This window comes from Anabrus simplex, chromosome 5 (genome assembly GCF_040414725.1).
Source record: "Anabrus simplex isolate iqAnaSimp1 chromosome 5, ASM4041472v1, whole genome shotgun sequence".
Lineage (NCBI taxonomy): Eukaryota > Metazoa > Arthropoda > Insecta > Orthoptera > Tettigoniidae > Anabrus > Anabrus simplex.
In genome coordinates this window covers 283,680,233-283,693,527 of record NC_090269.1, presented here as the reverse complement: position 1 = coordinate 283,693,527, position 13,295 = coordinate 283,680,233, and the positions used below count along the sequence as shown (strand labels likewise).

The window sequence follows — 13,295 nt, the reverse complement described above, 5'->3', positions numbered from 1 at the left end:
ATAACTAATGATGGCAGAAGTAGGGACGAGATAAAATGCAGACTAGCACACACAAGGAAGGCCTTTTTTAAGAAGAAAATAAATTTGCTCCCTTCGAGCACTGATATAGGAATTAGAAAGACGTTTTTGAATACTTTTGATGGAGCGTGGCATAGTAAGGAAGTGAGACATGGACGATATCGAGCTCAGGAAGAAAGAGAATAGAGGCTTTTGAAATGTGGTGTTACAGAAGAATGCTAAAGGAGAGATCGGTAGATCGAATCACAAATGAAGAGATACTGAATCGAATTGGTGAGAGTCGAACGACTTGTCGAAATTTGACTAGCAGAAGAGACAGAATGACAGGGCACATCTTAAGACCTAGGTCGTGTTCATTTAGTTTTTGATGGAAGTGTAGGCGATATAAACGGTAGTATGAATATGACAGATTAGTACGATGTAGTAGCTGCGTAAAAATCAAAAAGTTAGCACGGAAGAGGGTGGCATTGAAAGCTGCATCATAGAAGTCCATGGACTGATCACCCAAACAAGTTATTTCGATGTAACATCCTAGGTGAATAAGCCTGTCCAATACACACTATCAATTAACTTACGTAGCTCTGTTAAGAAAGTGACAAGCAACCTTTAGGACAATTTGTAACAAATATTATCATTTACACTCGCCCTAACAGCATAGAAATATTCCCTACCATTTCCAAAACGCAAACCATGTATTAACTAGCCAAGAGGTATACGGTAATGTGCACCCTCCTTTCCCTCGTGCTAAGGTGTTCACCTGAAATTATGAATTTAAACGATTTTGAAAATCTATCTTCACAGTAATTCAGAACTCAGAACAGAAGTTAGAACAGTTTCTCTGTGTTACCAGGTGAGATAACATACCAACTTCGCCCTTTTGGAACTACACTTTTCTGTCCTTAGCTATGCAACTGTTCAAAACTTAACAACTCAGGGGTATATTCTATCTGGTTTTTTTGTTTGTTAATTCTCTGGACTCGAATGATGCTGCATCTATAGAAACTTCAAAATATTGTCAGGCATAGAGTTGGAAGAGAATCTTGTTTTCATACCTGCCCATTTTTCTTTCTTACCTACAGCCACAACGCCACTGGAAACTTAAGATTTCCCTTAAATGAATCACCTAATCTTAAGCTCTGTTCCTTGTATAGGAAAAACGTGAAAGAGTAATGAAATTACATAATTTCAAAAAATCCTGGATATATACAGATCTGCGATATTCCAGACAAAAGAGACGCCAAAAGAGATTCGCCTCTCTGTGGTGCAGCGTTTAACACAGTTTAAATATGCCCCCAGTAACTTCCTCCAACGTGGAGAGGAGAGAAGTTTTACACATTACAAAAGTATTTCGCGAGACAACAGACGTCATTTCTCAATTGAAAATTTGTGCGAAGTGATGAATGTGAAACTCAATTCATCAATTGAAATTGGCAACGGAACCACTTCGGCTTAAACCTCAAAGGAATAATGTGAGTTTATTTTAAAAGTAACTCGTCGTTTCTACTGCCAAGAGACATTAATTCTTTGAGTTTAATGGTACATATTTATGGACATATTTTCAGGTTTTTAGTGTTTGTCATAGTTAAAAATAAATGCGATATAAAGGACGGCTGTGAAATTTAGGACTGTTAGGCAATATCATATGGCTGATAAGAAAGCAAAATCAATGAAAAAATTGTATATAAAAATATAAACAGCCTATAGAATGGCTTTTAAACAATTGTTGAGGATTGTGAAAAAAATGTATTTACCATTAAAGGTGGTCAGGAAATGTAAAGTCCCCTATATAACAGAGAAATAAGATTATGGAGGTGGTGCAAGTTGGAAGGAAATACGAGTTAGGAATGGTTGTGAAAGGAGAAATTGGAGGAAATCATTAGGAAAATTAATTCAGCAAAGAAGTCATCTAAGAGTAATAACATGATGGCAAACCTAATAGGCAGTCATACGAATTTTAGTGAAAAATGGAAGGATAATTATGTATAGACACTTAAAGGCAGAAACAGGTACCAAGAAGGACATTCTAGGAATCACTAACAAGGGGAGTGTATATGTGAAGATTTACAGAAGGCAGAAGTATTCAGTTAGAAGTATGTGAAATAGTCAGATGTATGGATAATGTCCAGGTACAGGAGGATACTATAATAATAATAATTTCGTGTGGCTATTTCTAGCCGAGTGCAGCCCTTGTAAGGCAGACCCTCCGATGTGGGTGAGCGGCATCTGCCATGTGTAGGTAACTGCGTGTTATTGTTGTGGAGGATAGTGTTATGTGTGGTGTGTGAGTTGCAGGGATGTTGGGGACAGTACAGACACCCAGCCCCCGGGCCATTGGAATTAACCAATGAAGGTTAAAATCCCCGACCCGGCCGGGAATCGAACCCGGGACCCTCTGAACCGAAGGCCAGTACGCTGACCAGTCAGCCAACGAGTCGGACTAGGAGAATACTAATACAGGCGAAGTACTGAAATTTAAATATTTACGTATTTATAAACATATTCGAAGGTTGCAAGCTAGAAACGCAGTTTGCATTGATAAGATTTCTGGGCATGTACTAAAGACAATGGGTTGGGACAGTGTCATATCTGAAATATTATTTGATTACCGTTTGCATGAAGAGACGAAGAGAGAGTTGCAATTGCACAGAGAAAAGGGTGATAAACATAACGCGGATAATTACAGTCCAATCAGCTTGGTATGTGTTGCTCGCAAGCTCGGGGGAAAGCATTATTTCTGATTATCAGACACGTTTGCGAAAACTGTTTTGATAGAAGACAGTTCGGGTTTAGGAAAGGTTATTCCAGTGACGCTCAACTTGTAGGACTCCACGAAGATATAGCAGATATCTTAGATTCAGGAAATCAAATGGAGCGCATCGCTATAGACCTATCCAAGTCTTGTAATAGGGTAGATCATGGGAGACTGATGAAAATGAGCAATATTGGACTTTATAAAAGAGTGGCTGAATCGGTGGCTAAATTTATAGAAAATAAAAATGAGAGAATTAGAGTATGTGAAGCATTATCTGATCATGTAATGATTAGGAGGGGGATCCCACATTTATGTTTTCTTATTTATATATAAATGATATGAGTAAAGAACTGGAATCACATAGAAGACTTTGCAGGTGATATGTTCTATAGAGTAAATAAGTTACAGGATTGTGATCGATTACAAAAGACGTCGACAATGTTGAGAGATGGACGGCAGACAGTGGTATGACGGTAAACGGGGTGATAGTACCTCATGGGGATCAGTAAGTACTGTACTTAGGTGTTAACATAAGGAGAGATCTTAATTGGGGTTAACACATTAACGGGATAGTAAATAAAGTTTAGATATCTCTTCATATAGACGTGAGGGTATTTAGGACTTGTAGTAAGGATGTAAAAGAGCGTATTAAGTGTCTGGTAAGACCCCAATTAGGGTATGGCTCCAGTGTATGGGACCCACACTGGGATTACTTGATTCGAGAACTGGAAAAAGAATTCCGTAAAGGAAACCAGCGCGATTTGTTCGATCTTATGAAGATCAAACTGGAATTCAAGAGGACACATTGGAACTAATATTTGTTTATAGGAAGAAGAATTAGGGATTGAAATCATGTATCACGGGAAAGTTTCGACACATTTCCAAATTCTTTCAAATCATTTAAAAAATGCCAACAACTGATAGGGAATCTGCCACGTGGACGACAGATTTAAATGCGGATTAATGACTTATAATGTACTTATTGACTTTGATTGATGGATGATTGATGCAACTCTCACGTTCCAGTTGATGGGCCTCACATCTTCGACGCCATCCAAGAACATTCGGATGAACTTATCACACACTATATTCAATGTCATTGTCTTAGACTATCTATCGCTGGCGAGTATAATGATCGTCTTCCGAATGCACCAACGTTGCCGATTATGGGTTCTCAGATGACTGAAATAAATTGTAGGACTGCAAATACTGACGCATTAAATCTACCAAAGCTCCTTGATGTAGAATCCGACTTATTTATTTGAATTTCTCGTTTTTTTTACGATTTTTTTATAGGTCACCTGCTCTCGCCACTGTTCCAAATGTTGAAGGTCCTCGAGGACAATAAGTCATCACGGGCGATCAGACGCCGTGTACTCCCAGTGACCAATTTCAATTTTAGTTCAAATAATGTATTTGTATGGTATCGTTTTTGCTGTCCTCCTTAAATACGCTGTCCATCCTTCAATTGATAACCATATTACTTGATTTGAAAGGCGCGTGCTAGGCATGCTGCGACCTATCTTTTACTGAATAAATGCCGCAGGGAGCAGAGTAAAATGTGCTGGTAAATGCTGTGAAGTTGGATGATAAAACCTTGTAAACTGATGGTTTAATGAGACGAAAGATATGGTAAACGGCATTATGGGTAGAAAACGACATTGTTTTCTTTTAATATCTTTAATTAAGGGCATGACGTGTAACATGTCAAATGTCAAGCCAATATATGTGGTTTTCTATCACATCCTTCGCAATAACAACAACAATAATAATATTGATATTGTTTTACATCCCAATAACTACTTTTACGGTTTAAGGAGAAGACGAGATACCGGAATTTTGCAACGCAGGAGTTATGCGCCAGTAAATCTATCGACACAAGGCTGACGTATTTGAATACCTCAAATACCACAACGACTCGCATTTGATTTTTAGTATTTTTTTAGCAGGCAGAGCCTTTCGTGTTGGATCTTTTTCATTTTTCACTATGTAAGGTTATTAAATTCTTCCCGTGAAATCCTCCAGCCGAGTCTAATACTGCTTTATGCAAGTTAACTTTCGCTTTCTCTCATCCTTCTTAGTCAACTCACGTTTTCACACCGATTCAAACACCACACTTTCTTACACAATATTATTATCCTGACACTACCTTCAACATGTATAGATTATCACTCTTATCATGGAGTATTATTATCCATAATTTTATTCCTATACTGATTAATGAATCAGTTCAAGAGACAGACGGAACTTCCACATTATCAGGCGTCAATAGGATCATTCTGGTCTTGACAGCAATACATATTATTTAATCAGCTTCCCGACTACGGCACGCAACGTGCAATACGTTCTTACTTACGCAACGAGGCATTTGGAAGAGAATTAAGCCTGTCAACTCTCTAATGTCCAAGGTCGTTCAATCAGATACAACTACCACTTATGTTTCTGGTCACACACTTCCACGCTAAGCGGCAACAGTCTTGAAAGAACACATACACGACGGAAATTACAAAACCACCACTAATTTTTGTTGTTTTGGTAGTCTACAATATTTTACATAAAGGAATCAAACACGCACAGCTATTTGAAGAACAATATCGTTGTACTTGGTACAAGAATCGTGTAACTTATTCGTGCCACATCTCTTCGTGATCACCAGCGACTGCTCTTATGTAGATACTAGGGATGTGCTTCTAGTGCTCCGTATCTTCCGGAATGGACAAGTATGTTATTTTCATTGATATAACTTACGCTGCGACAATATGGAAGGAAACGAGAAGTGATGTTTGTATTGAATATTGATTTTTCACAACCGTATTGTAATCGAAACAGACTTTCAACGTATTAGGTCGTGTTACGTACAGACTTTCAACGCGAAATCGGGAGGTTGTGAGTTCGGATCCCACTGGTGTCCGGCTGGCCATTTTTGTTCTGTACTTAACATCTCTTCAACACGTACTACATGTACATGTACGTAACACGACCTAATACGTTGAAAGTCTGTTTTGATGTTTGTCTTCTGTATTCGGCCATACTTTGTGATGAATGGTAAGAAGGTGTCGCTCATAATATCAATTGATGTGTGCATTTCGGGGTGATTGATACACTGATATAAAACAGTACAATCTGGCTAGGTGGAGAAAGCATCGGGATACTGCAATACCACTCGACAGTTGAAGGTGGAACTGTTGGGGATCGAGCTAGCCTATAGGTTATCAACCTACATAGACTCGCATTGAGGAACATGTTAATACAGTAGTCTACCTTACAATCTCAGAACATACGCCTCAGTGTACTTCAAAATTGAACACGATTACGATATTGCATAGCGTTGCAAAAGCTGAAGTAGGTTTAGTGCTTTATTGATAGTTGAGGCCTTCTGGAGAGTCTTAAAAGAGCTCTGCGCGGGTTTGGATCGAAATTCGCTTGTACCAGTCTGGTTCAGGTCGGATCCAGACCTTCGGTATGGAAAACGAGTGCATTCTTTCATCCTCAGCTAAACGTTCTTCGACATGGCGCGCATTAATTTAATTTCCTATACAGTCCAAATCGCTAATTTCCTGAATTACTGTCGAATATTTATGTAAACATTTCAAACAGTCGAGCCCGAGTGACAAATTACAAACAACTATAGGTTTAAGGGCAGTTTTGCCTAAAATCAGCTCGTCGAGTATATATCCAGTGATGGTACGTAGATCTTCGATTAAAGGCTTGATATATAGTTAAACATTTATTCCGTACTCTTGTGGATGTTAGAACTGATACTTGAGCAAATCCGGAATGATTTTATCTAGAACAGGAATAAGTACTACGAAATCATTTGTCTTGAATGAGTGTGGATATTCCAAGAAAATAGCAAATTCACTCATAAGAGAACCTTCCAAAATGTCAACTTGCTTCTACCTTTGATTTCTATAGATTCTCTAAAAATTAGCTGCCCTTCCAAGATACATGGAGAATATAAAGCTTCAAACACGATAGAAAAATAACATTCTATACACTTTTTCTAATATGAATGCTTAATTTCCTGTCAAGAGTGAAAATGTACTAAGGAGTTACATGCTTAAACATGTTTCAAAACATTTCACATGTAGTTCATGGCCCAAACATTAAAAAAAACATTCGTTCGTTGTGCTCTGTGTATGTGGCTAATTTATTATGAAGTAAAGGTCTCTTATTCTGAAGAACAAAATCTTTTACTGAACTGTAATTTTTAAAAGGCGACTTTTTCTGAAAAAACTACGAATAAATAATGTTCACATTATTCAACTAATACGAATGACAAGCCTGAAGTACAATAATGTTTTAGGATAATCAAATCCTTACTACCGAAGATTATGAACTACAGCACCTCTGGGGTATCTTGAGGGTTTAAGTAATTGGCTACTAAACGTAGAGGCAACGGGATCGACATGTTTCTTATGGAAAAGCACTGCACTGGTTAGTGAAGTCTGTTTTACTGACACCTTTCTTTACCTGTTGTTGATTCCCGTCTGCTCCTGGGTGCTGTGTTGACTGTCAGACCGAGCAATAAGCGGGTCAGAGCGACGGGAAGGAGTTCCCGTGAAGCTAAAGGCTTTCTTCACAGACTCAATAACACTGAACTTGTTCTCCGCCACTGTTGTACTCTTGTATACATCATCAGCTAATGACCTATATGAGGCTCCTATACCGGAAGGCATGATTCCTGTAGCCTACAGATATGCAGACAACCAAACAGAAAGAAAAACGGAAAAACATAAAACAAAAGAACCAAATAAAACAAGACAAAACAAAAAAATTAAAAATACATGCCATGCATTAAAAAACACTCAATGCAAAAACAATACCACATAGACAATGAGAAGCTGGATAAAGCAATGGTTTTACCTGTGTTTACTGTTTGAAGGGTTAGATTAGTCGTTTTGAATATGTAATTAACTACACTAAATATTATGTTTTTATAGGGCTTCGATTAGCCTAATGTGGTTACTACCTCCTACTGTTTAGTTTCACATATCATTAGTATTAAATTTATTATTATAAACATTTAAATGGTCACACTGAACATTTTGCAAATATTGAATGTATTACATCAATTAATTGGCCTATTCTGCGATTGTACCAACTTAAAAACAATATATAAAATCCACTTTCAACACACTAGCATTAGGCCTACATCTACGACACCTTTTAAACTATTCACGTCATGAAAAACTGACAAATATACTGTAGTTGGCATTAAGTTTAGGATTAACTCTGGTATTCTGATGCAAGAACTCTTTCGATTCATTTCTGAATACAACTTTTTTAATGTAAGTTCTGCAATGTGTGACAGCAAATTATTATTATTAATACTTCAGTATCGCAAGATCCTGGAGTGTTTACGATAGTATTTCCATTGCCAAACTTTAACATCCTTAAATTTCATTACATAATAATTTAAAATATTCCTTGGTTACGATTAAATTTATTTCTCTATTTGTTTATCATTTATTCGTTTGGTACATTTTAAATCATTTCAAGTTTCAATTAACCTCATCTATGTCAGCCTTCCAACGAGATTTGCTATTGCAGGGTTCTATTTTTAACAAATAAAATTACGTTAATTGATCGCAGTTGTTTTCGATATGAAATATATCAAGACGTTGATTACGTATTTACAGATTATTATTATTATTATTATTATTATTATTATTATTATTATTATTATTATTATTATTATTATTATTATTATTACAAACTAGACTCTTCAGTAGCGGAAGATACTGAAATTTTATAGATCATGACCCTTTAAGTGAAGGAAACCTGAATCTTTTGTTGCAAACGAGAGCGACAATATTACTTTCTAACATTATCATTTCCACTATCTAGTGAGTTCGGTTGTCTCCCCAAGGCCAGACATAGCACGGAATTTTTCATTTTTAAACCTTCCAGTTACTTGACAAAAATGTGAAAAAAAGACCTGAAAATGTACTGCACAATAATGTGACGACCCTTCAATTGATGTACATATTACGAGATATCGGATTCCCGGAATATTATCCTACAGAGGAATTTTATTTCAACGTGTCAGTAACAAGCTTAAATGCCAACCCTGTGAGCCAGGATTCGAATCAGCAAACTTGAGCACAAAAGGCTCAGAAGCACCAGAATGAAAGGCCACTTGACACGCCGTCCGAAATTTGGTTAATATATGTGGGGTTCTTGAAATAAAAAGCCACGTCCTTGTGGTTCAGGTTCGATGCAAGAAATGTTTATGAAGCAAACCTTTACAGCAACTGGTGACGTGCATTTGTTATTTTGTATCATTTTCCCATCGTGGACATCAGAGCCCACGCAAATATTTCGTGAGAAAAGACATTTCATTATATGTTTGTAAATTACTTTCCCGACAGTTCAGCGTCATTTATTAGTAGAAATTACAGATTGGAAAACTAGAAATTGTGCTTCTTGTCTGAGGTTTTTTACAGTTACTGTATTTCAAAAATTAAACGTGAAAACAAGTTTATGCACAATTCTTCGGAAACTCAATACCAGAATTCGAACAGAAATGGCTGTTCCCAGCTATCTTTAACAGATCTATACATACACAATATACACGGTAAAATTTACGTCCTATATCCTATTATTACCTCTGTATGAGAGGCATTTTCCCTGTATGAATACCGTTACAAAATCTAATCTAATCTTTCCTTACGTCCAATCATAGGACAACCATAGTTTTTTTTCTTGTGAACAGTGTATGGTTCGGTAATTTGAATCGTTTATATATGGTTCTGCGAAATGTGCCAGTTCGTTTAGTTAAAAGCATCGTACCCGATGTCACAAAGATACAGCAGTGAAGGGACAAAGAAAACTCCCATCAAGAACCATCATGAATGCACAAAATCTCTGAATTTAGTTTCGAGCGTGAAGCGGAAATAAATATATATCATTAGTAGAAAGTGAGGGAACACACGTCGTATCTGCGTTCCGTGAAGGCTCTTATTTGATAATAGGAAAATGTTTTTCATTCTCCTCATATCCGTGTATGCCGGTTAAAATGCCGTCCCTTGTAGGCTGCTATCAAGAAACCCAAACAGAACTGAGAACCTCCCCATCCATCGCGATCACAGTGCGCACTTTCTCCTTACATTCTTTCTTATGCTACAGTCCAACTCAGCAATGTAGTTCGTTACATGTAGGTCCAAAAATATTAACTTGTCAAATGCAGTGAAAGCTTTGGATGAAGCTATGTGGAGGAATCGGTTTCAAGGATAATCTGATGCGAATAATGAAGTAGTGTACTTCCTGACCCTATTGAACTCGGCCGTACAAGGGAGTGAGGCAGAGGAAGACCTAGAAAAGGCAGGCCGCAGCCTATTTGCGAATACAGAATCGTGCAACTGTCGCTTCAGGACCAGTCTGTGTCTATGCGAAAATATAATAATAATAATAATAATAATAATAATAATAATAATAATAATAATAATATCGTGGAATGCTATGTTCGATCAGGGACAAATTAAGGCTGAATTCAGAAATGGAAACAGTTAGTATGATCAATGTGTATCTTGCAGATGATGCAGAACAGCTTTTGCGAAGTAAGATATTGGAACCAACAATATTCTGCCGGTTTGAAGCATCGAACACGACCGTATTAAGGCAGCAAACTTAACTGAAAATATGATCATATCGATGAAGTGTTCCAAGTCCATAGTTCAGTTTTAGAGTCCAAAATGTTTACAATGGGCAATACTCTGTTATAACATCTAATAAACCATTAATGTCCAAGCAGCCAAGAAATAAGGCTGTGGATGTCGTCACGCTGACCACGTGATATTACAATTTCTAAAGGCCATCTACCGGGGTAACAGTCGTCTTCGTTAATCAAGGCCCTTAATGGGCTCTACGTGTCACAGGTTTGTAGTGTGCCATGAAAACACCGATCATTTTAAAGACTTTGGAATATGTTTGACTAGCTTTTCGACTCAAACTTTTCAGATACTGGTCACTATGTAGGAGGGTAGAGAGTTGAGACATTTGTAATGGAGAATAGTGAATTACAATTAAGGACGCTCTGAATTCTTGAACTGGATTAAGACAGTTGACTTCACTATCCTGAACAAATTTTGTTCATTATCACTAACCTAGTAGAAAAAAAGACATCGGCCAGAGGTAAAACACGGTTACCTTTGGAAAAGAGCCTTGCATTTAAGTAGCCATGAATATCAAGACATACATATTCTGCTTTGCTCAACACATTATGCTCACAGTGTTGTTCTCTTTGTGTGTCAGCTCATCACTAAAGATGATTATCCGACGGGGTATAGCGTGAAGGTCATCGTCACCTATTACCATAGAACCTACACATTTTGTTCGGGTCATTAAAAACATGCTAGGATTCCTGGTTTTGTTACTCTCACCTGGGAGTTGGACAGGCAGTCACAGATATTGCTGAAAGTTATGTTCCAAGTACGATAGGTAGATATTTAACACAACAATTATCGAACAGAGGACGGTTTGCTTTTCCGAATCAAGACTCCTAATTCACTTAGTGGTCAGGAATGTTTGTGCTTGTAGTGCGCAGTTTAGATTTTTGTTTTAAGCAGTAGCAGACCAAACAATTCAGACGAGACTGAATCAAACGTTCATCCTTGCACTTTAAGAAAATTCTCATTATGACATCGTAGAAAATAAGAATCCGTGTTCCTTTGCAGGATAGTCAAAAAATAAATGATTATTTAAACAAATGATGTAATTTTCTCCATAAAAGTCAAACTGGCTGGCATATTAACGCAACTGGCTTTACGTCGCACCGACACATATAGGTCTTATGGCGACGAACAACTGTAAAGCAAGAAATGGCAAGTTACGAGTATAAATCAAAAGCTGAACATATTTCCCCTGAAGACAGGTTATGTTGCACGGGAAAATTTACACTGACAATAACATGATAATTCTGCTATAATGCGAATTTTATTTACATTACATTAAATGAATCTGGCCGTCTTTCGAAATATCTGTAAGTAAACCATTTGCTTTTATCCAGCTTCTCTGAAACTAAATTACTTAGCATGCAAAAGACATTCATAAACAAAAATTTCTTACATGCAAGCAAGATACATCACGTATCTCCAGATAGCATCACAAGACGATGACATTCTAAAAACGTTAGTACATTTTAGAATGCTTAGCTCTTCTGATGTCTCAGCTGAGATCCATGCGATGTATCTCAAGACAATATAATGCAATACCACATGACCATTCCTTAAACTTTCAACTAAAGTCGCACATGATCGAATAAAAAACAATGGCACGTAAATAAACTGAAAATGAAATCCTATTTTCAAAATTAGAAAGCAATAATAATAATAATAATAATAATAATAATAATAATAATAATAATAATAATCAATTGTCGGTCGGCAGAGCCTAGCCGAGGCAGTGAAAGCGTGCTGTACGAAAATGAGTACCAAGTTAATTCATGGGATCAAAGGCGGCCGGGCATACTACCGAGGTTACGGAAAATGAAAGCCTTTACCGTTTCACTCCTCCAAGGAGATGACTTTGCTTTCTTATATTGTTATTATCGGTCTTGAGAGATGCAGGAGTGCCGGAGTTCACGCCTAATGAGGGATTATTAAACGTGCCAGTAAATTTACCGAGAAGGGTCCTTTGCATTTTAGTGCCTTCGCTGGCACTGGCTGGTTTCCGATTTTTACACCAGGCAAATGCCGGGGCTGTATCTTAATTAAGGCCACTGCTGCTTCGTTCCCAATCCTTTCCCATCCTTGCGTCACCGAAAATCTTCAATGTGTTTGTGGGACGTTCAACCACTACAGTGCACTTTGTCTTCTGGTAGAGGCTAGAACCAATGTGTTACTTTAAATGACCTGTCAACCTCATGCGTCGTTTTGCCAATAGGAAAGCGACACTAGTAATGCCACTGCTTAAGCAGCCAGTCCCTCCAATGAATGGTGTGAAAATGTCGCTTATAGTGTCGTTAGGTGCGTGCATATCGGTGGGCTTGGCACACTGATATGTAACAGCACCTTCTAGCTCGGCGAGGAAAGCAAACAGGAAACTACATCACTCCTCATTTCCTCAATACGCCTCTTCAGTGACAACTAGACCATCTATGAGAGCTGATGGCAGAGCTGTTGAGGTTCCAAACAGCCTTCGGGTTGATTCCACATACATACAGTCGAACCTCGATATATCGAAGCTCCATTACTCGAATTTTCATATCTTAAAGTGAAGTCATATGGTTGCTATCATGTTATCCATAGCCGACGTGTTTGCTAATTCTCTTTTCTATCAAGTTCTTCAACTTCACAGCCATCTTCACTATTTCTAACCCGCACTTCCTTCTTAATCCCTTTATTTCCGTGTTATAATATAACGGGTCTATCATTCCTTACCATCATTAACGTTACATGCCTGTTTTTACACTCTTCAACAACTGCTTTAAACCCATCCCACAGGCAGTTTTCCTTTTATTTACCATTTTCCACTGACCATTACAGCGTTTCAAAAATTCCCCCATGCCTCTTATCAACCGTAG

The 13,295-nt window shown here is 37.6% G+C and overlaps 1 protein-coding gene across 6 annotated transcripts in view; it reads right to left on the bottom strand.

Annotated features, from left to right (window-relative positions):
• Positions 1 to 13,295, bottom strand: part of MESK2 (misexpression suppressor of KSR 2) — a 666,835-nt gene that overhangs the window by 521,755 nt on the left and 131,785 nt on the right. For 3 of the 6 annotated variants that reach the window (XM_067147421.2, XM_067147418.2, XM_067147419.2), the window contains exon 2: positions 7,244 to 7,461. The exons of the other annotated variants lie outside the window; for them this stretch is intronic. In XM_067147421.2, the coding sequence (XP_067003522.1) occupies positions 7,244 to 7,449 (206 nt within the window). In that variant the 5' untranslated portion in view covers positions 7,450 to 7,461. The remainder of the gene's footprint in view (positions 1 to 7,243; positions 7,462 to 13,295) is intronic. 6 annotated transcript variants of the gene reach the window in all.